At 44.3% G+C, this 27,867-nt stretch overlaps 1 protein-coding gene across 16 annotated transcripts in view; it reads left to right on the top strand.

Annotated features, from left to right (window-relative positions):
* Positions 1-27,867, top strand: part of ADGRL3 (adhesion G protein-coupled receptor L3) — a 2,053,745-nt gene that overhangs the window by 695,382 nt on the left and 1,330,496 nt on the right. For all 16 annotated transcript variants that reach the window (XM_075603418.1, XM_075603394.1, XM_075603400.1 and 13 more), the window contains one exon: positions 18,930-19,157. Coding sequence is in view for 1 of the 16 variants with exons in the window: in XM_075603447.1 (XP_075459562.1) it covers positions 19,085-19,157 (73 nt within the window). In the remaining 15 variants the exon portion in view is untranslated. The remainder of the gene's footprint in view (positions 1-18,929; positions 19,158-27,867) is intronic.

Here is a 27,867-nt window from a genome sequence, read left to right as displayed (position 1 = left end):
TTTTGCGTCAAGACTTATCTTGCATTGGACTCAGTGGGTGCAGGGAGTTGATGCCACCAAGAATCACAGTTTACTGGACTTGATTTTTAAGGAGCAGTTTCTCCAGCGGTGCCCACCTGAGGTGCAGGATTAGTTTTTTTGACTGAAAGCCAGTCACTTGCCTTGATGCAGCCAACCTGGATGATGAGTATACAACCAGTCGTGCGCTGTCGGGCAGGAAGATGCCTGCCCAGAAGGGAGCCACTCCGGCTTGGGCACCCAAGGACACTGAGATAAATTCTAGTGTGCCAAAGGGGAAGCCCAGGGACTCTGCAGAGTTGCGTACAACCATATCTGCAGATTTCAAGCACGAGAAAGGGTGCTACAGTGCAATCAGACTGGGCACTTTAGACCTGACTGTCCTAAGTAGTCCAGCTCACACAGTCCCCATCAGGGGCAATGTTCTCTGGCTGCCAACCCAGTCACCTTCGTCTGACTAGTACTTACAGCGGTGCAGCATGCCATACAGCAAGCCCAGCAGAGGACTCAGATGGGCACATATATTTCTTCAGCAAGTGGCACAGCAGAAGCAGCAGGAGGGCACTCAATTGCAATTGTTGGGTTGCACTCTAATGATGTGAGGAGAAAGACTCTGAGGCCAGTGACCATCGGAGATCGCCAGGCAGCCGGCCTGATTGACTTCGGTGCCACTGTCACTCTGGTGAGACCTGCTATGGTCAAACCGGAAGATCTGATTCAGGGCATAGTGATGCAGATAACCATGTCAGACGGGAAACCTAGGTCAATCCAGGTCGCCCAGGTGTTCCTTGACTGGGGTGCTGGTCGAGGTATGAAGGATGTGGGTGTTTTGCCTGGGTTTAGTACTGATGTGATACTTGGTAACACCCTGGGGCACCTCATCTGCTCATTTGCAGAGGATGCGGCTCCCGCAGCAGTCATCACCAGTAGTGCAGGCAAAGCACTTGTCCAGGTAGGGGAGACTTTGGTACCACTGCCTATTGAGGATGTCCCTGTCAGGAATCGGCGTTCTCCTCACTCCCCACACAGAGCACTCCCTCCCCGCAGGGAGCCCCTGGACACACAAAACAATCCTGCCTTACCGGCCTCCACGGCGCCTCGCCCCTGCCACCGTCGCGGGATCACTCCCATCGGTGATTCCTCTGTTCAGCGCCGGGCGCGCCCACGCCCTCCTGCACGCACACCTGCACCATCCACTGGATCGGTTCACACGCGTACACGAGTTACGGAGCACGCTCAGTCTGCACACTCTTATTCTCGTCCCCCGGACCTCAGGCACCGCCCCCGCACACTGCACGGGCATACTCAGGTTACTAACAAGACTCACCGGCCTGTTATGCCTGCACCAATCTGCAGTGTCTCCCTGTAGCTCTTCCTGTCCCGCCTCCGTTCCTAATTGGACCTTCCTGCTTTATCTAGCTCCTCTCTGCTCTGAGTCTTTGCTCGACATAGTCTCTGTATGGAAGTACTTCTGGATTCTCTCAGTCTTTTCACAGGTTCTGACGCAGCTCGTACGACTACCCCCTCTGGCTCTTGATCTCGGCACTCCTTGGACAACGCTCACTCTGGTAACCCCTTGAACATGGCTTGGACTTCGACCTATCTCCACTCTCCACTCCCTGACTTCGGCAAGGCATCATTCACTCTATCTCTACAACCGGTACCGGCAAGTATTGTCTACCTTACTACACCTGGCTTGGCAACGCTTCATAGCACATTCCGGACACGCTCCCTTTGCTGCGGGTGCGTGTATTACCACTTCCCCCTTCAGCTCAGGGGACGGGTCTGGTCTGCGGGCAGCACCGGTGTAACATTATGTCGAGCCCACAAGACGCAGACCAGACCGAACTTCAACAGTTTCTCTCCAATCTGCTTCAGCAAAACCAGGCCATGGCGGGTCAAATTGTGGCACTTACACTCCAGGTCGCAGTACTCTCAGACAGGGTACCGACCGCAACCCCGCTAGATGTAAGCCCCCACTCCGCAAGCGCAGTTAGCAGCTCAGATGTAAGGATTCCTCCCCCCAAGCCTTATGCAGGTGAACCGCAAGATTGTAGGGGTTTCCTAAACCAGTGTGAGGTGCAGTTTCAAATGGCCCCCCATCTCTACAATACTGATCGCAAGAAGGTAGCCTACATTTATAACCTCCTCACTGGTAGCGCCCTGGCTTGGGCTTCCCCGGTTTGGGAGCAACGTTCTGACCTTACCAAGATTACCCGGCATTTAAAGCCGAGTTTCAACAAGTATTCGATTCTCCCGCTCGTCGGGAGATGGCATCTGTTTTTCTCCTCCAGATCACTCAGGGACGGCGAATGGTGACGCAGTATGCTGTGGAATTCCGGACTCTAGCAGCCGAGACTAACTGGGGACAAGAGGCTCTCGTCTCCGTGTTCTGGCAAGGCCTGGCAGATCCCATCAAGGATGAACTCTATCGCCAATCCAGGCCGGATCAATTGGAGGTCCTCATTGATTTGGCTGTCCGAGTGGATCAACGTATCCAGGTACGCCGCTCAGAACGTCAGCGCACTCGCGTCCATAACTTTCAAGTTCCGTTCTCCAGTACTCCCAGCAACACTCCTGCTTCCCCAAGTGCTACCATACCTCTTCGTCCTGCACTGGAGTTGCCAGGGCCAATGCAATTGGGGGTACAACGCATCCGCACACCGATACGGCAGTTCCGCCACGCCGGGGGATTGTGTTTCTACTGCGGATCCAGGGAACATCTGGTTCGGGAGTGTCCACTGCGTCCGGGAAACGGGAACACCCAGTGAGTACAGAGGGGCTCTCTCTGGGTGTAATGTCTCCACGTCCCCTTTCTAAAGGTGAACTCCTTAAGAAACTTACATTTCCAGTCTCCCTTTCAGGCGATAAGTTCAAGACTTCTACTGCCGCTTTCATTGACTCAGGAGCTGGAGGAAACTTTGTGGATCTTGAATTCGCCAGGTTAAACCGCATACCACTCGTGAGAAAGAAGGTTCCCATCGCACTCGTCGGTATCGATGGACGTCCTCTTACCCCGGCGCACATCTCCTTATAGACGGCTCCCTTGCTTCTGTCCTCACATCTGCACAAGGAGATCTTAGTTCTCTATGCCATTCACGCTCCTGGGATACCCATCACCCTTGGTCTTCCTTGGCTACAGCTTAACAATCCTCTCATTGACTGGACTTCCTCTGCTCCCATTTCCTGGAGGCCGAGGTCAGGCGAGACTCATCAACTGCTGGCCAATACCTCTGTTCCCAAAGTTATTCTACCTTCCGTTTACCATCAATTCCGGGACGTTTTCAATAAGGTACAGTCAGACCTCTTGCCGCCACACAGGACTTACGATTGTCCGATCGATCTAGTTCCAGGTTACTCCCTACCCAAGTCCAAGACCTACCCCTTGTCGTTACCAGAATCTCACGCTATGGATGAATATATCCAGGAGAATCTCAAAAAAGGCTTTATTCATCACTCCAATTCCCCAGCAGGGGCTGGGTTTTTCTTTGTCAAGAAAAAGGACGGGTCGTTGAGGCCTTGCATTGACTACAGGGGTTTAAACCACATCACTATTAAAAATCGTTACCCCCTACCCCTTATTAACGAACTGTTCGATAAATTACAGGGGGCCAAGATTTTTTCCAAGTTGGATCTACGTGGTGCCTATAACCTGGTGCGCATCAGGAAGGGGGATGAATGGAAGACGGCCTTCAACACGCGTAGTGGACACTACGAATATCTGGTAATGCCTTTCGGCTTATGTAATGCTCCCGCTGTCTTCCAGGATTTCATCAACGACGTCTTTTGTAAGGTACTCAATATTTTTGTTATTATATACTTGGATGATATCCTGATTTTTTCCAAAGATCTCTAGGACCATATACGCCACACCTCCTACGTCCTTTCCCGTCTCCGTGAACACCATTTGTACGCCAAACTGGAGAAGTGCACCTTTCATACGACCTCTACTCCGTTCCTGGGGTATATAATTTCCGATGAGGGGTTTATGATGGACTCCGGTAAACTTCAAGCAGTCACTGAATGGCCAAGACCCAACTCTCTCAAGGCCATACAACGTTTTTTAGGGTTCGCTAATTACTATCGTAAGTTTATACGGAGTTTTTCCACCATTGTGGCACCCCTCACTGCGCTCACCAAAAAAGGAGCTGATCCTTCTGCTTGGTCATCCGAGGCCATCTCCGCCTTCGAGACACTCAAGGAAGCCTTTATATCCGCACCTATTCTCCGTCATCCCAACATCGAACTTCCCTTCGTCCTGGAGGTCGACGCTTCTGATTGCGGCGCTGGTGCCGTTCTTTCCCAGAGACCCACGCCCCAAGATAAGTTACATCCCTGTGCATATTTTTCCAAGAAATTCTCGTCTGCCGAGAGGAACTATGACGTGGGTAACATGGAACTTCTGGCCGTGAAGATGGCTCTTCAAGAGTGGAGACACCTGCTAGAGGGGTCGAAAGAGCCGTTTACTATTCTCACGGACCACAAGAACCTTCTTTACATAGAGAACGCTTGACGCCTTGGTCCACGACAGGCTCGTTGGGCTCTTTTTTTTTCTCGATTCGATTGTCACCTTTCCTATATCCCCGGGACCAAGAACGTAAAGGCAGACGCACTCTCCCGAATACATTCTTCTGAAGAGAGGCCAGACGAATCTTTGGAGACTATCCTTCCACAAGAGAGGATTCTCGCCACTTCTTCTTTCAAGAATCTTGACAAGATTTTGCACTCCCAGAGACGCATTCCCAAGGACTTGGTCGTTCCCGACAACAAACTCTTTGTACCATCCAAATTTGTTCCAGAGGTCCTGTCTTGGGGTCACTCCTCTAAATCTGCAGGTCATCGAGGTTTTATAAGACTACTGATCTCATTCATCGGAATTTCTGGTGGCCAAGGATGTCTCAAGATATTCTGGAGTTTACCCGCGCATGCCCACGTGCGCTCAAAGCAAGACTCTCCGTCAAAAGCCTCAGGGTTTTCTGTTACCCCTTCCAGTTCCCAACCGCCTCATGTCCCACATTTCTATGGACTTCATCGTGGAGTTGCCCAGGTCCAGAGGAATGAACACTATCTTGGTGGTCGTGGACAGGTTCTCGAAGATGTCCCATTTCATTCCACTTAAAGGATTACCCACCTCCCCCACCCTTGCTGATATCTTTACGGAGCAGATTTTCCGGATTCATGGGATCCCTTCATCCATTGTTTCTGACAGAGGTTCTCAGTTCGTATCCAAATTTTTTCACGAAGCTTTCACGAAGAGATTGGGCATCTCTTCTTCTTTCTCTTCCGCCTATCATCCTCAGTCCAATGGACAAACGGAGAGAATCAATCAATCCCTGGAGAAGTACCTGAGATGTTTTATATCCGATTTCCAGGATGATTGGGCTCAACTCCTCTCTTGGGCAGAGTATGCCGTCAATTCTGCAAAAAACGAGTCCACCCGGGAGTCTCCCTTCTTTTTAAATTATGGGTTCCACCCTCCCTGTCTTCCTATCCCCAACATTCCTTCTGGAGTACCAGCCGTAGATGAACGCATTTTTTCCCTCCAAACCGCATGGTCCAGGATTCAGTCTACCCTTCTCAACTCCTCCCGCAGATCGAAACTACAGGCGGATTGTCGTCATCGTTCGGCGCCCAGTTACAAACAAGGGGATTTGGTATGGCTCTCCTCTAAGAATATCCACCTCAATGTACCATCTCCTAAACTGGCACCCAAGTTCCTGGGTCCCTTCCCTATTTGTGAACAAATCAATCCCGTGGCATTCCGGCTCCAACTACCACCCAGTATGAAGATTCCCAATGTCTTTCATGTGTCCCCCTTAAAACCATTTATCTCCAGTCACTTCTTTCCGGATCAGACTCGTAAACCGGATCCCATTACTGTACAAAATAACGAGGAATACGAAGTTCACTCTCTTTTGGATTCTCGCCTTTCCAGGGGTCAGCTCCAGTTCTTGGTGCAGTGGAAGGGCTTTGGCCCTGAAGAGAGATCCTGGGTACCTTCAAAGGACATTCATGCCCCGGCCCTTCTTAAGTCCTTCAGGAAAAACTTTCCAGAGAAACCATTCTTGGACCGTCCTGAGGCCGTTCCTGAAGAGGGGGGTACTGTCAGGAATCGGCGTTCTCCTCACTCCCCACACAGAGCACTCCCTCTCCGCAGGGAGCCCCTGGACACACAAAACAATCCTGCCTTACCGGCCTCCACGGCTCCTCGCCCCTGCCGCCGTCGCGGGATCACTCCCATCGGCGATTCCTCTGTTCAGCGCTGGGCGCGCCCACGCCCTCCTGCACGCACACCTGCACCATCCACTGGATCGGTTCACACGCGTACACGAGTTACGGAGCACGCTCAGTCTGCACACTCTTGTTCCCGTCCCCTGGACCTCAGGCTCTGCCCCCGCACACTGCACGGGCATACTCAGGTTACTAACAAGACTCACCTGGCCTGTTATGCCTGCACCAATCTGCAGTGTCTCCCTGTAGCTCTTCCTGTCCCGCCTCCGTTCCTAATTGGACCTTCCGGCTTTATCTAGCTCCTCTCTGCTCTCAGTCTTTGCTCGACATAGTCTCTGTATGGAAGTACTTCTGGATTCTCTCAGTGTTTTCACAGGTTCTGACGCAGCTCGTACGACTACCCCCTCTGGCTCTCGATCTCAGCACTCCTTGGACAACGCTCACTCTGGTAACCCCTTGAACACGGCTTGGACTACGACCTATCTCCACTCTCCACTCCCTGACTTCGGCAAGGCATCACTGACTTCCCCCTTCAGCTCAGGGGACGGGTCTGGTCTGCGGGCAGCACCGGCGTAACAGTCCCCATCCCCCTGCATTTGGGACCAATTGATCCTACGGTTCCTGAGGAGTCTAGTAACCCCAGTCTGGGGCAACGCTCCCCAGCTACAAGATGGACATCCTGTGATGGGCTGTATCCCCATGTGAAGCATATTGAAAAAGACGGCTTCAGACCCAGATACAGCCAGCAGTCGCAACAGTTTTTTTTTTTTGCAACCAGGGATCTCAGGCAGTCTGCCTGGGGGTCTCCTACAACCAGTTACTCCTGGGCAGTCTGATAGGGTCTAGCCCAGGCACCGGTACCCATGCTGGTGAATGTACAAGGAGAGGATGCTCTTGTGACACCAGTCACAGAGAGCCACAGTTGGGCAGTTGCCCTGGCAAAGGTGCAGTCGGCACCGATGCCAATCCAGGTGGTTTATACTCCCCAGCATTTCGAGGCCACCCCACAGATCTTTGCTCCTCTACCTTTGGAGCCCCAACTAATCGAGGACCTTGAAGGGATCAAGCAGGTATGTCAGACCATGCCTGACCAGTGCCCCCATAAATGTTTTGTTCCCGATTGTGACTTCAGACAGTGTGACCCGTAGGGAAATATCAGAGCGTTGTGTCTGATACCGGGAGGTGGTGCGGGCAGATGTGGATCTGCTTGTGGACCCGGGTATAGGCTCAGTTTGGGTCTCAGCCCCAGGAGCTCCAGATAAGGTAGAGGTAGCACGGGATCAGGTAGTTGTCCTTTGGAGGTATAGGGAAAGTTCTATGGAGCAAGGGAAGACAGCTCCCCAGCTCGCAGCTCCTCACTGGGAATGGAAGTGAGAGATTTCAGGGAGACAGAGAGTCCCATATTATGGATTATCCCGGGGTGACCCAGTGGACTGATAAACCAGTAGACCCAGGTGGTCAGCAGACCCTTCATCCAACAGAATACAGTGTCATGATGGAGAGAAAAGGTTAGACAGGGAGATCAAGGACAGCTAGCAGTACAATAGGGATTTAGTGACTGGTTACAGTGTCCTGACAGACCCCCTGCCTAAGATGACCGACCCGAAGGCATTGGTGCTGGCAGCCTGGTTCTAAGGAGATGGACCGGCAGTTCCCAGTTTGCAGCCCTACGTTGCTGCTGTCAGCAGCCCCTGCAGTCATGTGTGACCATAGTGGTCAGTGTCCCCAAACTCGGGGAGGGAAACCTCGGGTAGAGGGGGGGAACAAGTGTGGTATCACCCCAGAACATTGCTCTGATGGACATGGACTATGGAGCAGCAAGGACTACCACCAGGCTGAAGTACTTTATCAGCCAGAGAGACTCTGTTCCACTTCAACATCCTCAATTTCTTTCAGGCTCAGCCACGTCCACTAGCACTCCTTTTGACACTTAATATATATATATATATATATATATATATATATATATATATATATATATATATATATATATATATTATGTGGTAATGGTAGGGGTTTCTCAGAACTTGTTGGGTATCTATGTGTTTAGGTTCAGAATGCCACCTGATATGGTGACTGTCCTGGAGCCTTCATTTTGAGGGGGGAGTTGTGACGGTTTGGGGGTAAACAGCTTCTTAATAAAGGTCAAGCCATGTTTTGGTTACCTCTCATTCGAGTATAAGGGTTCAAGAGTGTTAGCGCTTGAGCCCAGTAACTGTCTATGTATAACTGCTCATTTGTGACAATAAAGAATTTTTGTGTTTTTACTTTTCCAGGGATGCCAACAAGCGGTGATATCTAGGGCATGAGTTTTAAGGGAGGTTTTGCAAAGAAATTGTTGTCAGAATGTGTCTAGGTAGTTGGGGTCCGAAGTTGTTGGTTCCCTTAAAAATGTAACCGGGAATCATGCCAGATTCTCGGATACATGTAGGTACATTGTCCCGGCAATATCTCCCCTTGGAAACGCTTGTGCAACTCACCGCTAGGGTTCCCTGCTTCAGCATTGCCCAGAAAGATAAATTGGGCAAAAGGGATGTAAAGTGTTAAGGGGGATACCCAGTTAATGCCCAGGTAGCCCAGAACTTATATCGGGGTTCATGGGTGCTCCAAGTGTAGATTAAGTTGTGAGAGGACTCTGAGTCTAGTCTCAGTCTAAAGATAGTGTGTGGGTAATAAAGGCTAGTAGAAATAAAAGTGCAGCTTTCTATTCTATTCCCCATACCCAGAAACTTAGACAAGTATTAAAAGTGTATTTTATTTAATACTGTAATAGTGCTGGTATGTACTGTTGTGCACTGTATATGATCTGGGACTTTTGGAACTGGTGCCCACATAGACTGTGAGGGCTACCAAGTTGGTGCCAGTAAGTCTAGTGGACATCGGAGTTCAAAGTAGCCAGAGGATGCCAGTGGTGTGAAAGCCATTTGGGTAGCAGGGAAGGGCTCAAGTACCCACGTCCTGGAAACAATGTCGGTCGTCCAGGATGCCATTTGTTCTGCCAGACTAGGAGGTGCCTGACCCAGCGGGTGGCATGAGATAGCCAGGGACAGAGGTTGCAATTTTTGCGCATGTCCCTTGGCAATTGCAGATTTACCACTGACCCGGCTCTCTAGACCGGCTTGGCTCTGATTGGCTGCTGAGAAAGTTCCCACGTGCTGATTGGCTGTAGTATTTTGTGAATGGAGCTCAAAATACTATAAGAACCCACTGAGCCAATCAGGTTTGAGATTCTCAGCACCAGAAGTACGGGCCGGCTTTTCAAAGATGCTCTTGAGTGAATAGCAGAGCATCGGCTTCAGTTTTCAACCTGAGAAACCTGCACGAAAAGTCCCGTTTTTAGCACCCATGTTCTAATAAAGGAACGTAGCGGTCATAGCTGGAACTGCAAGCCGATGTTGGTTCCAGGAGTTTTAGTACTATCCCCCGGTCAAAAAGAGTCCACGTTCTCAGAAGAGAAGGGAGCGGTGGCGTGTGGAACTTCTCGCCGATTTGGGAACCAGAGGATTTCGGGAAGTCCCAGTCAGGGTAAAACTCTTATTTAGAGTTCCCTGCACCTAGAACAGTCTAGTTTTCAACCCCCAGTAAGTGTGCTTTTCATCTGTATTTTGTGTTTCACTGTGTGTACGCCTATTTCTGTGACTAAACTACGATGTATTTCATTATCTTGTTTTTATCAATGAATGATCCTGGTAAGGTGTACTGCACCGACACACTTTATTCGAGCAAATACCCGGTATGTACCTGGCAGATACCTGGAATGCGCAGCTCCTAACCTCTGGCAAGCCCCGTTGCATTTGCCTTCCCAGCCTGGGTTCATGCCTGGCTGATGGGCGGCTGATCTGTTAAATGATAATGATTAGGATTTAATAGGCTGCAATGCTTCACGTGTCTACCAGATGGCATAAATTCATGAATTGTAATGCAGTATATATATATGTACTGTGCAGTATTGCAGCCAGCGGGAATAAAATGCTTCAATCCCTGCCGGAAAATAACTCAATGCACTCGGGCAGAAAACAGTCACAAACCTCAAAACACCCGGGTATACCCGAATTCGTGGGACTAGCCGAGCTCGAATAAAGTGTGTCGCCAGTGTACAATACCTCCAAATACAAAGAAACAACATATGGGGCACAGACATAGATAAAAGTTAAATGCAATTTATTGAAACAAAATAGTTTTAAAAATCTCTCACATAAGTGTTGTTAATTTCAGGATGCCTGCAGATGGAGTCCTTGTAAGCCTGGATGCCAGAGAACCTTTGTTGCCACTATGCTTTCTGCCACCTTCAGTGCCTCTGTGCCCACTGAGTCCTGGGCTCTTGTTGGTGTCTATCATGGTGGTCTGGCCTTGATGGGTCACACAGCTGCCCCTTCTTGTCCACAGGGGTCTCTGCTCCCTGCTCCCTTCACTGTGTCCCATTAGTTCCTCTCGGGCACTGAGGTAACCTGCTTGGCTGTTTATCCTCGGTTCTCCCTCAGGCAGTAAAACTGCTGCAACGGCTAAACTCCTATTGTGTTGCTTGTAAACTTTGTCTGTGTGCCAGTGCTGCTGCTGCACCAATAGATACAACGCATTTCCTGCACGTGAAATGTGTACAATAAACCTGGTCTCCCGTGACATCCACTATGAGAATATTTTCCATAGTGTGTTACAGCATAAGAACATTTATAAATCACTGTAGGTAGCAACACGGTTTCTGTTTCAGATTCTTTAAAGTAAAACATTATGCTTGTCCTGATATATTCCAAGTAGTAAAGTGGCATTCATGTTGATCTATATAAGATTCCTGGGGGCTTCGAATAACGTTCCATCAAAATGTAACATTTTATTGTATTAGAGAACTCCGTGCAAGTGGAGGGTACCTTTATTAGGCTATGTCCCCAGTGGTCATGGCTGCACACGCGCCGGAGTGCCTGGCGGCGCATGCACCCATTTCAGCCGCAACCTGTGGTCTACGCCTGAGCTTTCAGAGCTACATACATACATAGTTACATAGTAGATGAGGTTGAAAAAAGATGTACGTCCATCAAGTTCAACCTATGCTAAATTTAGACAACAGATACTTTATCCTATATCTATACTTACTTATTGATCTAGAGGAAGGCAAAAAACCCATTAAGGGGAACAATAAATTCCTTCCTGAGTCCAAAAATTGGCAATCTGATAAATCTCTAGATCCCATGTTTACTTATTTGGTATATCCCTGTATACCTTTCCTTTCTAAAAAGATGTCCAACCTTTTTTGACCAAATTTATTTATTTATTGACCAAATTACATAATTTGATTTTGCCTTGAGTGTAATTAATAGGGGACTACTGTGACCTCTGTCACTTTTTTTCGTTACATTATTGCCTTTTCCCCGTGCACCAGGCTTTCTTTACATTATTTGATATTATGGTTTGAATGACGTCCCATTCTTTTGTTTTTCACATTATGCTTATGGCCATTTATTAGGCTCCCAGAGGTGCATTCTATTTGGAGATTTAATATTGTGTTTACTATTGTCTAGTTGTTCACATTACGCACAGCACATGACATGGCAGTTTTTTTGGCTAATAAACCTGACATTTCCGCCTGGAAACAACAGGCTTCCAATTTGTTCGCTCACGTCACTACCACCAATAGTGATAAGGTACCGGAGGACATTAATAAGTATTTTTCAGACCTATATAAAACCTTCAGTTACCAAACCAAAATTTGGTGGGAAATTGAAAGTCTGGAAAATTACCTCAAATCAGATTTGGTTCCTAGGGGTTTACGAGTTTACCTCCCTCCCTCTCACCAGATTAGTGATGAGGAATTTATTAATGCCTGGGAAAGTATCTTACTTACATGTTCCTGTAATTTGATACATTTAATGATCAAACATGAGAATAAAAAACTTGAAGCTGTTAAATTTAGAAATACACACCCTTTTGAAGGATGTAGATACTTGGCAGATAAAACCAGACTTTGAAGCATTAGAAAAAAGACTTAAAATGAACATGGATAAACTAACTACAGATATCACCGAGAGAAAGCAACGTAAGTTCATTAGAGACTTCATTGACTTTAGAGACAAAAAAATATTCAGATATAAACTTGGTCGGTTTAAGGGCAAAAACTACAATAAGAACGGTGAATCCTCTACTGAGTGGGAAGGCATAATTAGTGACATAGATCCTGATATAGAACAAAGTGCGAAGGAAAACACACCTTCCCAACATCCACCCCCAACATCCACCCCCATCCCCTCTCTTTCCACTATGTCTTTTTTAGAACGTATGGGCCTCAATTGTGATGTCCCAGGCCCAGAAAGACGAGAAGGGTTTCGGGTAGATCAGCTAAGGGCCAGAAACAAATGGGGGTATGTCGACAAAATGTGAAAGAAACAACTAAAGAAAGCACAGGGATCTCGTCACAAATAATTAATTTGTCAAAGAAATTGCTGAACTCCGACCATATATCAGTATTGTCAAAGGGACTTACATTTTGCCCTATGAATAGACTGGACAAATTTGAATGTGTTAAAGATTTGCATTTATTTTCCCGAAAATTATGTTTACATAATTTTTTCAAGCGTCGCCAACGTATGTCAAATCCAGACACATCACAAGAAAGTCTGAGCGATCATGAACTTACCTTTCTCAAGTCCATGGAAGAATTGTTAGAGGAGAATGAAAGACCCCCAGGACAGGGCCCCTTCACCAACTTAAGAGGTAAAACCACGTTTACACCCCCATAGAATCATGTACAAATGTAGATGTGTTTACACAATTGGTCTCTGATGACATCATGGCCATGACACCAGGAGCACAGAAACATAATCTTAGCTATAGGGAAGCCATGGCTCTAAATGATCTAGAAAATGACGACAGTATCGTCATTAAACCCTCCGATAAGGGGGGCAATGTGGTAGTACTGCAAAAAGAGGCATATATCAAAGCGGGATTACGTCTCCTGTCAGACACCAAATGTTATAAAATTCTTTCAAATGACCCGACAAAAGAGCTCCAAGACGAAATTGTACAGATCTTGAAAGATGGACTTGAAAATAAGGTGATATGTAAAAATGAATATAATTTCATGTTCATTAAACATCCAACTCTGGCTACATTTTACTACCTACCCAAGGTTCATAAAAACAAAGACCCACCACCTGGAAGGCCTATAGTGTCTGGGATTAACAACATAACATCTAACGCAAGTGTCTATTTAGACCGTTTCCTAAGAACATTTGTCGGCTCCCTTCCCTCCTACTTGAGGGACACCAAAGATGTTCTCTCAAGACTAGAGGGTGTATTTGTGGAACAGCATATGTTCCTAGTTACCATCGACGTTGAAGGGTTATACACAAGCATCTTGCACCATTATTTATTTATTTATTTATAAAATATTTTACCAGGAAGTAATACATTGAGAATTACCTCTCGTTTTCAAGTATGTCCTGGGCACAGAGTAAAACAAATAATACATGGTTACAAATACAGTTACATAAATGAACAGGGTATACATTATATACAAGACATTGCATGCACAGTTAAAGAAAATATATATTATGGGCGTATGAAACAGTTACAGACCAGATTAAAATGTGAGACAGCCTTAGATTTGAAAGAACTTAAACTGGTGGTGGATGTGAGAGTCTCTGGTAGGTTGTTGCAGTTTTGGGGTGCACGGTAGGAGAAGGAGGAACGTCCGGATACTTTGTTGAGCCTTGGGACCATGAACAGTCTTTTGGAGTCTGATCTCAGGTGATAAGTGCTGCATGTGGTAGGGGTGAGGAGCTTGTTCAGATAGCTGGGTAGCTTGCCCATGAAGAATTTAAAGGCAAGACAGGAAAGGTGAAATTTGCGCCTAGACTCTAGTGATGACCAATCTAGTTCTTTGAGCATTTCGCAGTGATGTGTGTTGTAGTTGCATTGGAGAACAAAATGACAAATTGAATTGTAGAGGGTGTCAAGTTTGCTAAGGTGGGTTTGAGGTGCCGAGCCATATACTATGTCTCCATAGTCAATAATTGGCATTAGCATCTGCTGTGCGATACACTTTCTGACCAGGAGACTTAGGGAGGATTTGTTCCTGTAAAGTACCCCTAGTTTGGCATAGGTCTTGGTTGTCAGGGTATCAATGTGCATCCTGAATGTTAAGTGGGAGTCAAACCATAAGCCCAGGTATTTAAAACTAGTGACAGGGGTTAGGGTGGTGTTAGCGTTGGTTCTGATCTGGAGCTCAGTCATTGGAAGCTTTAAAAATTTAGCCTTGGTCCCAAATACCATTGTTACAGTCTTGTCAGTGTTTAAAAACAGTTTGTTTTGGGAAATTCAGTTTTCAAGTGTCAAAACGTCAGACTGAAGTATGTGTTGAAGGTCAGAGAGGCTATGGCTGTGTGCATATAGGATTGTGTCGTCTGCATACATGTGTATTGAGGCTTCCTTCAAGTTGTGGGAAGATCATTAATGAACACTGAGAAGAGTAGGGGCCCCAGAACAGAGCCTTGCGGGACACCACAGGTGATATCCAGGGGGTTGGAGTTAGAGCCTGAGATGGACCAGGTGGGCCTTCAGGCGGTCTTACATTTTCTACAGGCTCAAGATACTCATTCTCATACCCATAATGCCTTCATGATTCAACTCTTGGATTTTGTACTAACCAAGAATTTATTTACCTTTAACAACAAAATGTACCATCAGGTACAGGGCACAGCCATGGGCACCACTTGCGCTCCCACCTACGCCAATTTATATCTGGGCTGGTGGGAGGAAGCAGTGGTGTTCATGGAAGATAATGAGGCATTTACAGATAAGATCCTCCTTTGGGCGAGATATATAGATGACGTCTTGTTATTATGAAATGGGACAGAAAACCAGCTAAAAGATTTTATTGATAGGCTCAACATTAATGACATCAACTTGACACTTACGTACCACTGTGGTAACCAGAAAGCTGATTTTCTTGACTTAACAATAACAAAAAGTGATGATGGGCGATTGGAATGCACGATCTTTCGAAAACCAACTTTTACGAATAGCCTACTTATGGCTACTAGGCATCATCTGTTACATATGATCAATAATATAGCTAGAGGCCAATTTCTACGCATTCCAGCATTCATGAGTTTAAGTCACAATCAGCAGATATGACAAATCGTTTTCTGGCACGAGGACACAGTAAAGGTACAATGAAACGAGCCTATCAAAATGCACTCCATACACGCAGACCTCATCTTCTCACACAAAAACAAGAGACTGATATTCCTGTAGAGAAGACCATTAGATTCATCAGCACTTTTAATGAACAATGGGACTTATACGCCAGAGCCTTCAAAAACATTGGCATATTCTAACCAAAGATAGTGATTTATCTAAGGTCCTGAAGTCCTCACCCAATATGGTGAGCAGACGACCTCGTCATTTGAGGGATCATCAGGTTCAAAGTCATTTTACGGAAAATACTAAGCGAACATAGTTGGGCTCTAAACCAAAAGGATGTTACAGCTGCGGCCGATGTAAGGCGTGTGCATCAATGACAGTTACTAAAGAATTGTTGGATATAAGTAGGACATCCCCTTTTGAGATCAAAGCATTTATTAACTGCCTGACAACAGGTGTAATTTACCAAATTTCATGTACGTGTAAGAAATAATATATTGGAAAAACCCATAGATCCCTTAAAATTAGGGTTCTAAAACATCTGGGATCAATACGCAACCATCGCGACACACCTGTTGCCAGGCATGTGAACAACGAACACGGGGGTAATACCCATGTCCTCAGCTTTATAGGCATAGAACATGTCCCGTGGGGCCCGAGACGGGGTGACTGGGACCGCAAGTTATTACAGAGGGAGTGTAGGTGGATTCACACTTTAGGAACACTTGCACCTAATGGTTTGAACGAAGGCTTCATTTACACTTCGTTCATTTAAACTCACCATAATGTTCTATTGGGCTGCTCTGTGATATGGGTTTTTAGTTCTATTAGTGGGATCCAGGGATATAGCTTAATTTTAGAGACCCGTTTTGTCCCTCGGGGCGGGTCGCCTAGGTTAGCACATTCCTACACCACAAGGAATCCATGGGAATATAGCCTAAAACTAGAATACCCATTTTGTCCTACGGGGCAGGTCATAAAGTGTAGTCCAGTCATACACCAAACTTTATAATATCAGTGGATATCACATTTTGCAGCCCATGGTTTACTATCTAATATGTTTTATGGTGAGTATTATGTGTGATTACACATATTTATTTCCCTCTGTATATATTTGCACACACACAATGTATATGTGTGTATGCCTTTAATTATAGATACTGGAGACATGGTACCTGCTGCGGATATATACATATGTCCGAGTGCTGAAGTCCTTTGCTGTGTAGAGTGTGCACACGGACATGGCAATACACATATTTTCATGCACCTCTCATCATTTATTTATTTAATTAGTATTCTCTGTTTTTCCTGATGCACACACTAGCTGGTAGATTAGCCCACAGCAGCAGCGTGCACATTGATTGGGCATTCTAGCCAAGCCCCCCTTCTGGCCATAAATATAACTGTGATCGAGGCATCCACAGTATTAGCTCCTCCCCCTTGATGAAATGTGAAGCATCACACAAAACGCGCGTCGGGGTGTGACATCACTCGTGGGCGTCCGAGAGCGGGAGTCCTCGTGGAGCTGAGCAGCATCTGTTGCGAGTTACTTTAGTCCGGTGGAGCACAGGAACTTAAGGAGCACGGTTGTATGAATCTTGTTTGTCTGCCACTGATGTTGCTTACCTCTTTGGGCACATCAGGAGCTTTTGACTGGGGATTGTAGTCACTTATACTCCCCCAGGGCTGACTACTATATATACATATCTGTAATTTGATGATTAGATCATTGCATACTTACCTACACAGGCTCCTTTTCTGCATATTTGCTCACCTTGACTCATACCCACCGAGCTTAATAGCTTTGGTAGCAACATTAGGGATATTATGACATATATACTATAAATTATAGCTAATAGTGTATTTCCCTACCGTGTTTGTTGCCTCCCTTCTCCCACCCGCTCCCCTACAGGGGTATTTTAACATCACATATATTGTTTTATTTCTATGTCACTTGCTTTTCGGCGTTATATATGGTTTATTAAAGTTTTTTTATTTTTGGATTTTAATAGTGGATGTCATTGTTATACTTTAGGCTCTGAGACATTCTCTGTGGACATATATGGTCCTTTTATGGATTATGTTTATTTTCTTTCAGACATTAGTCTTTCAGTGGATATTGTATCCTTAAGCATCTATGTTATTTCACCTGGGACTTTAAGTCCATACTGAGGATATTTATATCTATCAGTTATTCAATTTGATTTTGCCTTAAAATCTGCCTTTCTAAAGTTTAAGGTCTTTGTTGAAACCAAGTAATCTGTTTTTTGATAATTTATTTCAAATGAGACCATGTTATGGGCAGGGGATGCATTGACGAGTGCAACAACTCACTGTGAAGAACCGGGACGGGTTTTACTCACCAGAGATTGTAAAGATACCAATTGAAAATCTTTTCTCACACAAGCTCAGAATTAGCTAGAAGCCTCTGTTTAAATAGGGACACCCACCAGGTGTGTTAGGTTAGCAATCAACTAACCACACCCACTGCAGGTGTGTTAGGTTAGCTATTAACTATCCATACCCACTCTGCCTCAGGCAGGAGAAAGGGGAAAAAAAGTTACAGGCCTCAATTACCACACACTTTAAAAATTAATGAACCCACTGCACACTCCCCAAATTCAGCCACCCCTGCTAGAATACACTAGTATACACAGGACTTCCCTTTCCTTCTGGATCTAACTGAGCAGAGCAGATCAGGAGATCCGACGGGGGGGTGGAGGGGGAGGCATGGCAGGGGCACGACCATAACGTCACATGGCTGGTTTGCCCTAATTTGTTGAACCGTCGCTGTAACGTGGCCAATGCTTGGTCGCCGTGCCAAAAGACAAAAATGTTGTCTTTTGGCCAAGACGGTCGTGCTTGTGCATGCACACACACCGACTGGGGCTTGCCCCATAGAGGGCTGTGCCTTGCATCTGGCGCGTGCGCTACCATAGCCACTGGGGACCTAGCCTTAGGCAACTGCTATGTACTTGTGTAACTAATGACATTACCTTGTAAACTATGTCAACAAGATGATTTTTTTAAATTGTTAATGTACCCCACCATTCAATAGAGCTGATAACTCCATCAATCAATGTAAGCTTTTATAAAGAAAACTGATGTCTCATTATAAACTCTGCAACTTCTGCTTTATGTCTAGGAAACTTAAAAGTAAAACAGCACTTATCTCATTCATTATTTCAAGATCACCAAATAATAGTTTGTTCATGTAGAGCCAGTCACGTTTTCCAGTCAGATTAGATATTAAGAAAACAAGGGGATCAAGGAAAATGAAATAAATGTGTTTTTCCTAATGCTTAATGAGCTGGAAAGCAAAAAGGTACAATATGAAAGGAAGGGCAATTTTGCAATGGAATTGCATAGAATACTTTGACTACAGTTCACCACTTTGAGATTCTGGAGAGGGCTCATTAGCATATAGATTCATATACTGTAGGACGTACATATTTCTTAAATAGCAAAATGATGCATACAGTTGAATCAGTTCACTTTTACCTTAATAGATGTTTCATGCCTGAATTGTTTTCTTCTTTTTATAGGTCGTGGGGCCTTGCTGCTTATTTTTCATTTATTGTTTGGTAGTTTTGCAATTACTGTTTGGAAGTAGCTCAGAAATCCACATTGGAGACCCTGGACAAGACAAGGACTACTCTTTCATTTCACTTTGAAAAACTAACGTTGCAGAGGTACCTCCATGCCATACCTCACAGCCATGTGGTCACTTCAGCTGCTATTCTTCATGATGCTCTTAGCACCACTAACTCACGGTAAGATTAAAAATATTATACTGTTCAGTATTTTCAGAAGTAAGGTTTACTTTAACTTATAAATGTCCTAATGAATCCTTTATTGAATATGGTTCTAATGCCTATTGTTTGACCCTTTAAGGTCAGAGCTACATTTGAATTCTCTTCCCCATTTTTTAATCACGGCAACCTACTGTATAAGAACATTTCTAAACCACAAAAGTGAGGAGAAACACCAATACAGAATCGCACAGAATCTTTGTAGAAACTAATAACAAAGTTTAAGCCTGGCTAATTACGCATGTACAGTAATGGTAAACCTGCAGTGGAAACCATTTTCAATTTATTTCACTTGAAGTAGCTTTTCTTGAAATCATGTTAAATGTTCACAAATATATACATTAAGTAAACCCATATCATATGAAACATATGGAGGACGATTCACTAAGCTGTGATAACTGCTTTTAAGTACGATAAATGGCTTTTAAGACCTATGCTGCCTGCTGCGCGATTCACTAAGCAGTGATAACAGTGCTTTATTGGCCGTAAAAAGTATTTTTTTCTGCCAGAAAAAAGTGGAAAAAAAATACGACCAATCAGGCAAAAAATGGCAAACGTGCCGTTTTTTGCCAGTCCGCACGATTCACTAAGCAGTGATAAGTGAATCGTACTTTAAAAGTACGTCAGATTTTTGCACCAGCTAAAGGCTGAACCAAAAGAAATATTAATACTGTACATGAAAGTGATCTCAAAGGCGCTTTTACACAAAAATTGCTCACTATTCTTAAAGTGATAAAAAAGGGAATACAATAAAATAATGTGACGAATAAATGTGCATATAAAATATATGTGTGATATATAAAGTTGTCACACCCTACTCAAAAATCCTCTGGTAGGGCCTGCCTTCACCGATCCCAAAAGGAGAATTGTATTTGTGCAGTCCAGGGGGAACATGTAGGAGAAAAACAACACAAACAAATCTAAGTGCAGACGATAGTATGTGTATGGTGTGACACTTCAAATCTTGTCTCTTATGTGCAGCGTAATCACAAGATGTCAAAGTTCTAAAGCAACTCCAAAACTGTGGCAATACTGTATCTTTAAACTAGGTCAGGATGTACATCAAATGGAAATGTCCTCAGACAGGAATATCAGGAGAGATAAACCTCAGCAGTATAAAAGACAAATAGCCATAGCACAGATCAACAAGATAAAAAAGTTTAATATTAGGAAGATAGAAATTTGTAGTTACAATAATGCAAAATGAAAAATGCACGTAACACTATGATGTGTATTGGCATATGCCGCTCACCGCATCAGCCTCCGTTTGGACGCCCCGTCCCTCTCAGTAACCCTCCGCGGTATGGAGCCTCCCCCCTGATCTCGTTAGCGGTCTCGGCTCCACCACATCCTCATGGGTGCACATCACTTCCGGATTTCATCCGATGCGAGGGCCCCCACCGGCCTATAGTAACATTCCTATGCATTTTTAATTTTTTTTAATGTATGTTAGGGGGGTATATGGGTTGTTGGGGGCACAGTGGGTGGGTGGGTAGCATATATTGCAAGGTAAAGCTGCTATTGGGCCTTAACCCCTTCATTGCTTTAGCGGCTAGATGCTAAGGTAATGAAGCTGCTTTAATGTTTTTTTTTTTTAATAGTGTGTGGGAGCATGGGGTCTCCTGAGCTGAACCGCTTTGATTTCTGACTCAGGGACCCCCTGCTTCCCGAGTTACAGACCCTGGTATGGGGCATCGGATGCCAGTGTCGCCGCCATTTTTAAATCGTCCGTGTAACAGGGACTTATCCCTGTTAAGAATCTTGCCTCTAATCCAGCAGTGTGCTGTTAATTGCACACCTGCAATCAATCACCCCCCTGCCTAATCAGAACTCTGTCAGAAAAAGCGTGTTCTGAGAGACAGGAAGAGAGGATTCCTGAACTCACAAAGGAGCTGACCCAGGAAAGACAGACAGAGGATTCCTGAGTCTCACAATTGGGACTGACCCAAGAATGACAGATGTCTTGAGCTGCAAAGAGACTGCAGGCTGACAGCAAGAGAAAGGTGAGAAGATATCTAAACCTGGATCCTGATATTGCTATAGCACACAAGGAGAGCAGAGAGGACTTCCCCTAAAGCTACAAGATACAGATAAGACTTTTTATGGGACTGTTATATATCTGTATATATGTAAACAAAAAAGAAAAGAGAAATCCCACGTAAAGCACACAGGTATACAAAAAATATAAAACAAGTTTATTACATAACATGTCACCAACAATACAAAATTAAAACAATCTCATAACCCTCAAGAGTGAAAGTACTCTGGCATATTACAATAAATCCCTGGTAGTGAAGACCAAAACATGAGGTATAATGAATAATATAGGAACACTATACCAACAGATGGTAAAGGCATACAAATCCCTCCTACCTGAATGACCGGCCGGTCAAGAAATCAAAACAAGCAGTCTTAGTAACATAGGGAAACCAGAGATCCTGCACTGACTAAGAAGCTAACGCTGTAGGTCAGAGATTGGGAGAGAAAAACAGTTAACTGCCCATGGAGTAATATGGGAGAGAAAACTACTCTGCAGGGATATAATAAGTAGGACAAATAAAACTACAAAAGTGTCTGTAATGATGAAAGCACCCACTTAGGACCCAAATGGCAATAGGATGCCAAACTAATCATAAACCGGCACTCAGATGGCATAAGGAAGAGGATAGGGTTGCAACACAAACACATTATAGGGTGATTATAGGGTTTTATTCTCCTACTGATTTAGGTTTGTTTACTTATATAGGTCAGTATCAGGCTGTTCTTTGTTGTATATCTGTATATATGTTTATATATTTGGGACTGGTAAATAGCTTAGCTAACCACCCAGTTAGAGTGGGCTGGACTACATGTGTAGATATTCTCCCAAAGCGGAGTAGGTTTTTGTTTAGCTTATTTTCATGTTTTGCTGTGTTAAAGGAACAGGCACAATAAAGCCTAATTTTTGTTTCACTTTAAACGATCTCCATTGTGTACCTCTGCACACGTCACTTACAGTCCGCATCACATGATGCAGGTCACTTAAATAATGGAGGAGATACCGGCACCCAATATCTGGGCCTGTATCTCAGGAAGCAAGGGGTCCTTGAGGCTGAAATCAATGTGGTTCACCCCAGGAGACCCCTGCTCCTGCAAACTATTAATAAAAATTATATTAATGCAGCTTCATTAACATAGCAGATAGCCACTACGGTAGTGAATGATTTTTTATTGATATGTGTGTTTTAAAACTAAACAGCAGATAAATAAATCTGACCATATGAAATGTCCAGTCTTGTTGACCTGGGGGCCTTCAGATGTGTCTTGAAGGTTGTCTCACAATATGTATTTTTACAGGCCGCGATCACGTGGTCGGGCCCTTTAAACCAAGCAGAGGGATACCGGCACCCCCTAAAGGGGGCTGTATCTCGGGGAGCAGGGGGTTCCCAGACCTGAAACCAACGCGGTTCAGCTCCGGAGACCCCCTGCACATCTACACTATCAATAAAAATGTATTTCAAATGTATTTATTGTCATTTATTTATTTATTTATTTAGATTTATTTATTTATTTTTTGGCGGCTGCTGTGTGTGTGTATTTTTTTTATTGTGGGTAGCGGGGGTGGGTGAATGGGGTATTAGCCCCAACGGTGCTTGTTTAGGGCTTGCGGGGGGGTAGCGGGAGGGCTTAACCCCTTCATGACCGTAGCGGTATTAACTGCTACGGTCGTGAAGGGGTTAAGTGCACCCGCAACCCCCCCGCAAGTTCTAAACTCACACCAAGGGCCAAATACCCCCCTCACCCATCCCCACTACACACATAAAAGCGGGCACGGTGGTTTAACCCCTTCATTGCCTTAGCGGCTATACGCTATGGCAATAAAGCAGCATTTCTGTACTTTTAATAATATTGTGCAGGAGCAGGGGGTCCCCTGAGTTTAGATTTCTGGCTCAGGGAACCCCCTGCTCACTGTACAATATTATTAAAAATACAGAAATGCTGCTTCTTTACCATAGCACATAGCCGCTAAGGTAAAGAACGAGTGTTTATTTACTGTATATACTGTATGTGTTTTATTTATACTGTACATGTGCAGAGGGTCTCCAGAGCAGAATCGCACTGGTTTCAGGTCTGGGGACCCCCTGCTCCCCGAGATACAGGCCCCTTTAGGGGGTGCCGGTATCCCTCTGCTCTGCTTGGTTTACAGGCCGCGATCACGTGGTCGGGCCCTTTAAACCAAGCAGAGGGATACCGGCACCCCCTAAAGGGGGCTGTATCTCGGGGAGCAGGGGGTTCCCAGACCTGAAACCAACGCGGTTCAGCTCCCGAGACCCCCTGCACATCTACACTATAAATAAAAATGTATTTAAAATAATTTTTAATGTGTCGCTGTTTGCGCAGAGAGAGCAGCGGATCTCTCTCTGCTGCAAACACATCTCGCTTCCAGTATGTGCATATACAGTACTGTATGTGTACAGTACTGTATGTTAGGGGTTATAGGGGCTGTTGTTATACAGTATATATATATATACAGTATATATACTGCATTACAATTCACTATAGGGGACGGCTTCAAGAGAACAGCTCGCAAGCGCCCTCATGTGTTTTTACACGGCATTGCAGTATTGTAGCTAGCCGGAATAAAATGCTTCAATCCCTGCCGGGAAAATAACGCAATGCACTCAGGCAGAAAACAGTCACAAACCTCAATACACCCGAGTATACCCGAATTCGCGGGACTAGCCGAGCTCAAATAAAGTGTGTCGCCAGTGTATGTTGGGGGAAGTGACCCAGTCTCTAAGAAAAACTGCCAAATCCAACTCCACTTTCAACTCTTGTGGTATGAGGGTTTTGAGTTTGAAAATCCAATAGGATTTTCTTCTAGAAATGTGATTACTTCCGTTACCCCGTCTCCATCAAGCTGTTGGAAATTCTATTGCTTCTATTGGTATTTGAGATGCATTGTATTTTGATTATGCTTTAACCCGGTGGTTTGATACGAGTCACCAGTCCATTTTTAATATTATAGATATGTTCTCCTAATCTTCTTTGTAAAACCCTACTGGTTCCGCCAGGCTTCAAGCAAATACTGTATATGACATATTTGCTATGACAATTTATAAGTGATTGTATTTTGTATTATTTCGATGTGTTGTTCGATTTGAACATTGTTGTATTCAAACTAAACTTACAAGCTATGCATTTGGAACATGTATAGTAAGTACCATTTCATGTTGTTTTTGTCAGAATGGGCACTCTTACTTATAGGACGAAAACCAAAGAAAAATATATATAATGCTCACTAAATCAAATAATGTGATGATAATATGATGGTGCCTGAGCCGTCAAGATTGGCGGTGGGTGCAACTAATGAGCTGCACTAGACAGAATTTGGTTTCAGCTGAGAAGTGAAGGCATCTTTATTGCTACCACTTAACAACTAGAAGCTCATTTCGTAGTGCACTCCTAGGCTTTTAAAACTTAACATTTAATTGATAATGGGGATAAAATGAGTTCTTAACAAAAAGTGATAATAATAAATACATATAATGTACAGTGGCGGGAGGGAATGAGGAGACGATAGATGGCCAAGGTATATAGTCTGATATGCTGATGCCTAATAATACAGATCAAAAGCAGTGATACCTAATAGGCCTTGATGGGAGAGTGGGTTACTCAGCTGGGAAAGCTCAAAGGTGCTTGCCCTGTGTATGTGTATTGTGTGTCATGTGGCATAGCGTACCGAGCACCCAACCTGTATTGATAAATAGCCCAAATCAGTGTGCTAGTCCTAAGTTTAATAAATATAATGTTATGGCTAATAGATATAATCTACCATATTAAAACTAGTAGATATAATCACTGTATGTGCAACTCAATGACAGGTTGGTGGTACGTGGATTGATTCTGCGCCCAATGACATTTAACAATCACTCTACACAGATAGTATATACGGCAAGCTATTAATAATAAAAGACCAGAATAAGCTGATGCTAAACACTCTGCTGGGTATTAAAGCAGTAAACAAATTATTACTGTGGTTGTTGAATAAGCCGTCAACAAATAATCAATACTGTGAATAATTGTCTTTAGCAAAAATCCCTGCACACATAACCTTTTACCATTTCATAGAGCCATTGGTACATGAATAGGTGTCAGTGTGTAGCAGATGCTGGCAGACTAGCAGTAGTGAGATTGAACATGCATTGAGTCGCAACTAATTGCAATTGAATCCCTGCTAGCTACAGGACAGAGTAACACAATGTATCACAGTACAGAGACAGGCTATAGCAAAAAACCACTGAGCGAGTAGAACCAGTTGAGGCCTGGACGCGATCGCATTTAAAAGGAGCACCAGCAGAGAACACAAGCACAAAATGTTGATACTACCCGTCTCTCTCAGTTCCCTCGCGCTGACGTCACCACGCCAAAACGCCCTACGCGTTTCCCTCCTTGACGGAGATTCTTCAGGGGCGAGTGATAACCAGCTGATCTCAGAAGCGTGTTTATATAGCGTCATGGGTTGCCATAGCAACCCGCGGGCCAATAGAAAGCTTACTCAACGCTTATACTGATCAGTAGGGAACTGTATGTTTAGAACAGCGGTTGTTAAAGGGGTACACACTAATTTCAGCAATAATAATAACTAATAAAGGTTTAAAAGAATCACCAGCATATGGGACATGGGCTCATGTATGAGGGCATATATTAAACTTGTTGAGCCCATACCAAATTAACAGATACTGATTAGCTGTTCAGTGATATATGGCAAAACTTAATCATAGTGGGCTGGAGGTATTTAGACATGTACTGAATTGAATGCATATTAAACTTTACTAGGTCCACGATCAAAGATGTATTTGCTTGCTTGCCAGTAAAGTAGGGAGACACTAAATAACAGGTCTATAGTTTATATCAGCATGAGACATATTGTGGATAGTTGAACAAGATGTCAATCTCCACAGATGATCAAATAAATGGAGTATATGTGAAACCCTCATTTAACCCTTGAGGGTATAGAGTTTTTAATTTATATATCCATTCTGCCTCACGTTTTAGTAGTCTGTTATTTATATCACCACCACGTATATTGTTTTTAAGGTGGTCAATGCCTATAAAAGATAGGCACTTAATATCTCCCTGATGAATATTATTTACATGGCGTGCAACTGGTGTTTCTAATTTATTGTGGACCGAGTTTATATGTTCAAGTACTCGTTTTTTAAACTCCCTGATGGTTTTACCAACATATCTGAGGCCACACTCACAACTGATCAAATATATTACATTGATGGTTTTGCAACTTATGTGGTGTCTAATATCAAATGTCACTGATTTGTCGTGAGACAAGAAGAATTTAGCAGGGTTGATATATTGACATGCTTTGCAGTTCTTGCACTTGTGCATGCCCATTGGTGGAGGTGTTAACCAAGTAGATGATATAGGGCGTTTAAAGTGACTGTGCACAAGGCCGTCCTGCAGATTAGCTGATCTCCTGCTAGTGATGCTTGGAGTGTCTTTTAGAATTTTAACAAGGTCATCATCGGATCTTAAGATGTACCAATGTTTCATGAAAATCTTCTTGATCTCATGCCACCTATAGTTATAGGTTCCAATGCAACGAACCTGTGTATTAGGTGATTTCATATTAGGACCCAGTAATTGTGCTCTGTCACTATCTCTTGCGCGATGATATGCGTGTTTCAATGTAGACATTGGGTATCCCCTATCTAAGAACCGATCTTTCAGGTCCTGGGCCTCTATGTAAAATTCTCTCAAAGTGGAGCAATTGCGGCGTAGTCGCAAATATTGCCCAATGGGGATGCTTTTGACTAAAGATGGAGGGTGGTGGCTGGTAGCCGCCAAAAGACTGTTAGTAGCCGTCTGTTTTCTAAAGATCGTGGTTTGCACATTACCATCTGGGTCCTTACTAATTTTCAGGTCCAAGAATGTTATCTCAGTTGCATTGTACTCAAATGTCAATTTTAGGTTCAAATCATTAGCATTCAATAGAGACACGAATTCAACCAATATATTTACTGGACCATGCCAGATCAATAATATGTCGTCTATAAAACGAATCCACAAATCAATGTATTGTGTGTATTGCACAAATTTGTCACTGAACACATGTTGATCTTCCCACCAGCCCAGGTATAGATTAGCATATGTTGGTGCACAGGATGTGCCCATCGCTGTTCCCTGGGTCTGGTGGTACAGTGTTCCGTCAAATAGAAAAAAGTTGTGACAAAGGACAAATTGCAGAAGGTCTATCATGAATTTGTTATGTTCAATGTAACCTAAGCCCCTTGTAGAGAGAAAATGGCTACATGCTTTAACACCATTGCAATGGATGATACTGGAATAGAGAGATTCCACATCCATTGTGACAAACATGGTTTGGTTATCACAGTTGATGCCATCTAGTCTTCGTAAGGTGTCTTTCGTGTCCTTAATGTGAGATGGTAAATTTGACACGAAAGGACGCATGATTTGATCCAGGTATACACTACAGTGTTCAGTAAGGTTATTATTGCCGGAGACAATAGGCCTACCTGGCGGTCTTTTTTGATCTTTATGAATCTTAGGCAGTGTATAAAATGTTGCCACTGTAGGTGTCCTGGGTAACAAATAATCATGCTCATTTTTGTCAATAATATTGTTGGTGAGGGCACTCTTCAAAATGGATTGA

The sequence above is a fragment of the Ascaphus truei genome, chromosome 1 (genome assembly GCF_040206685.1).
Source record: "Ascaphus truei isolate aAscTru1 chromosome 1, aAscTru1.hap1, whole genome shotgun sequence".
Lineage (NCBI taxonomy): Eukaryota > Metazoa > Chordata > Amphibia > Anura > Ascaphidae > Ascaphus > Ascaphus truei.
This window is presented reverse-complemented; position numbering and strand designations above follow the sequence as displayed.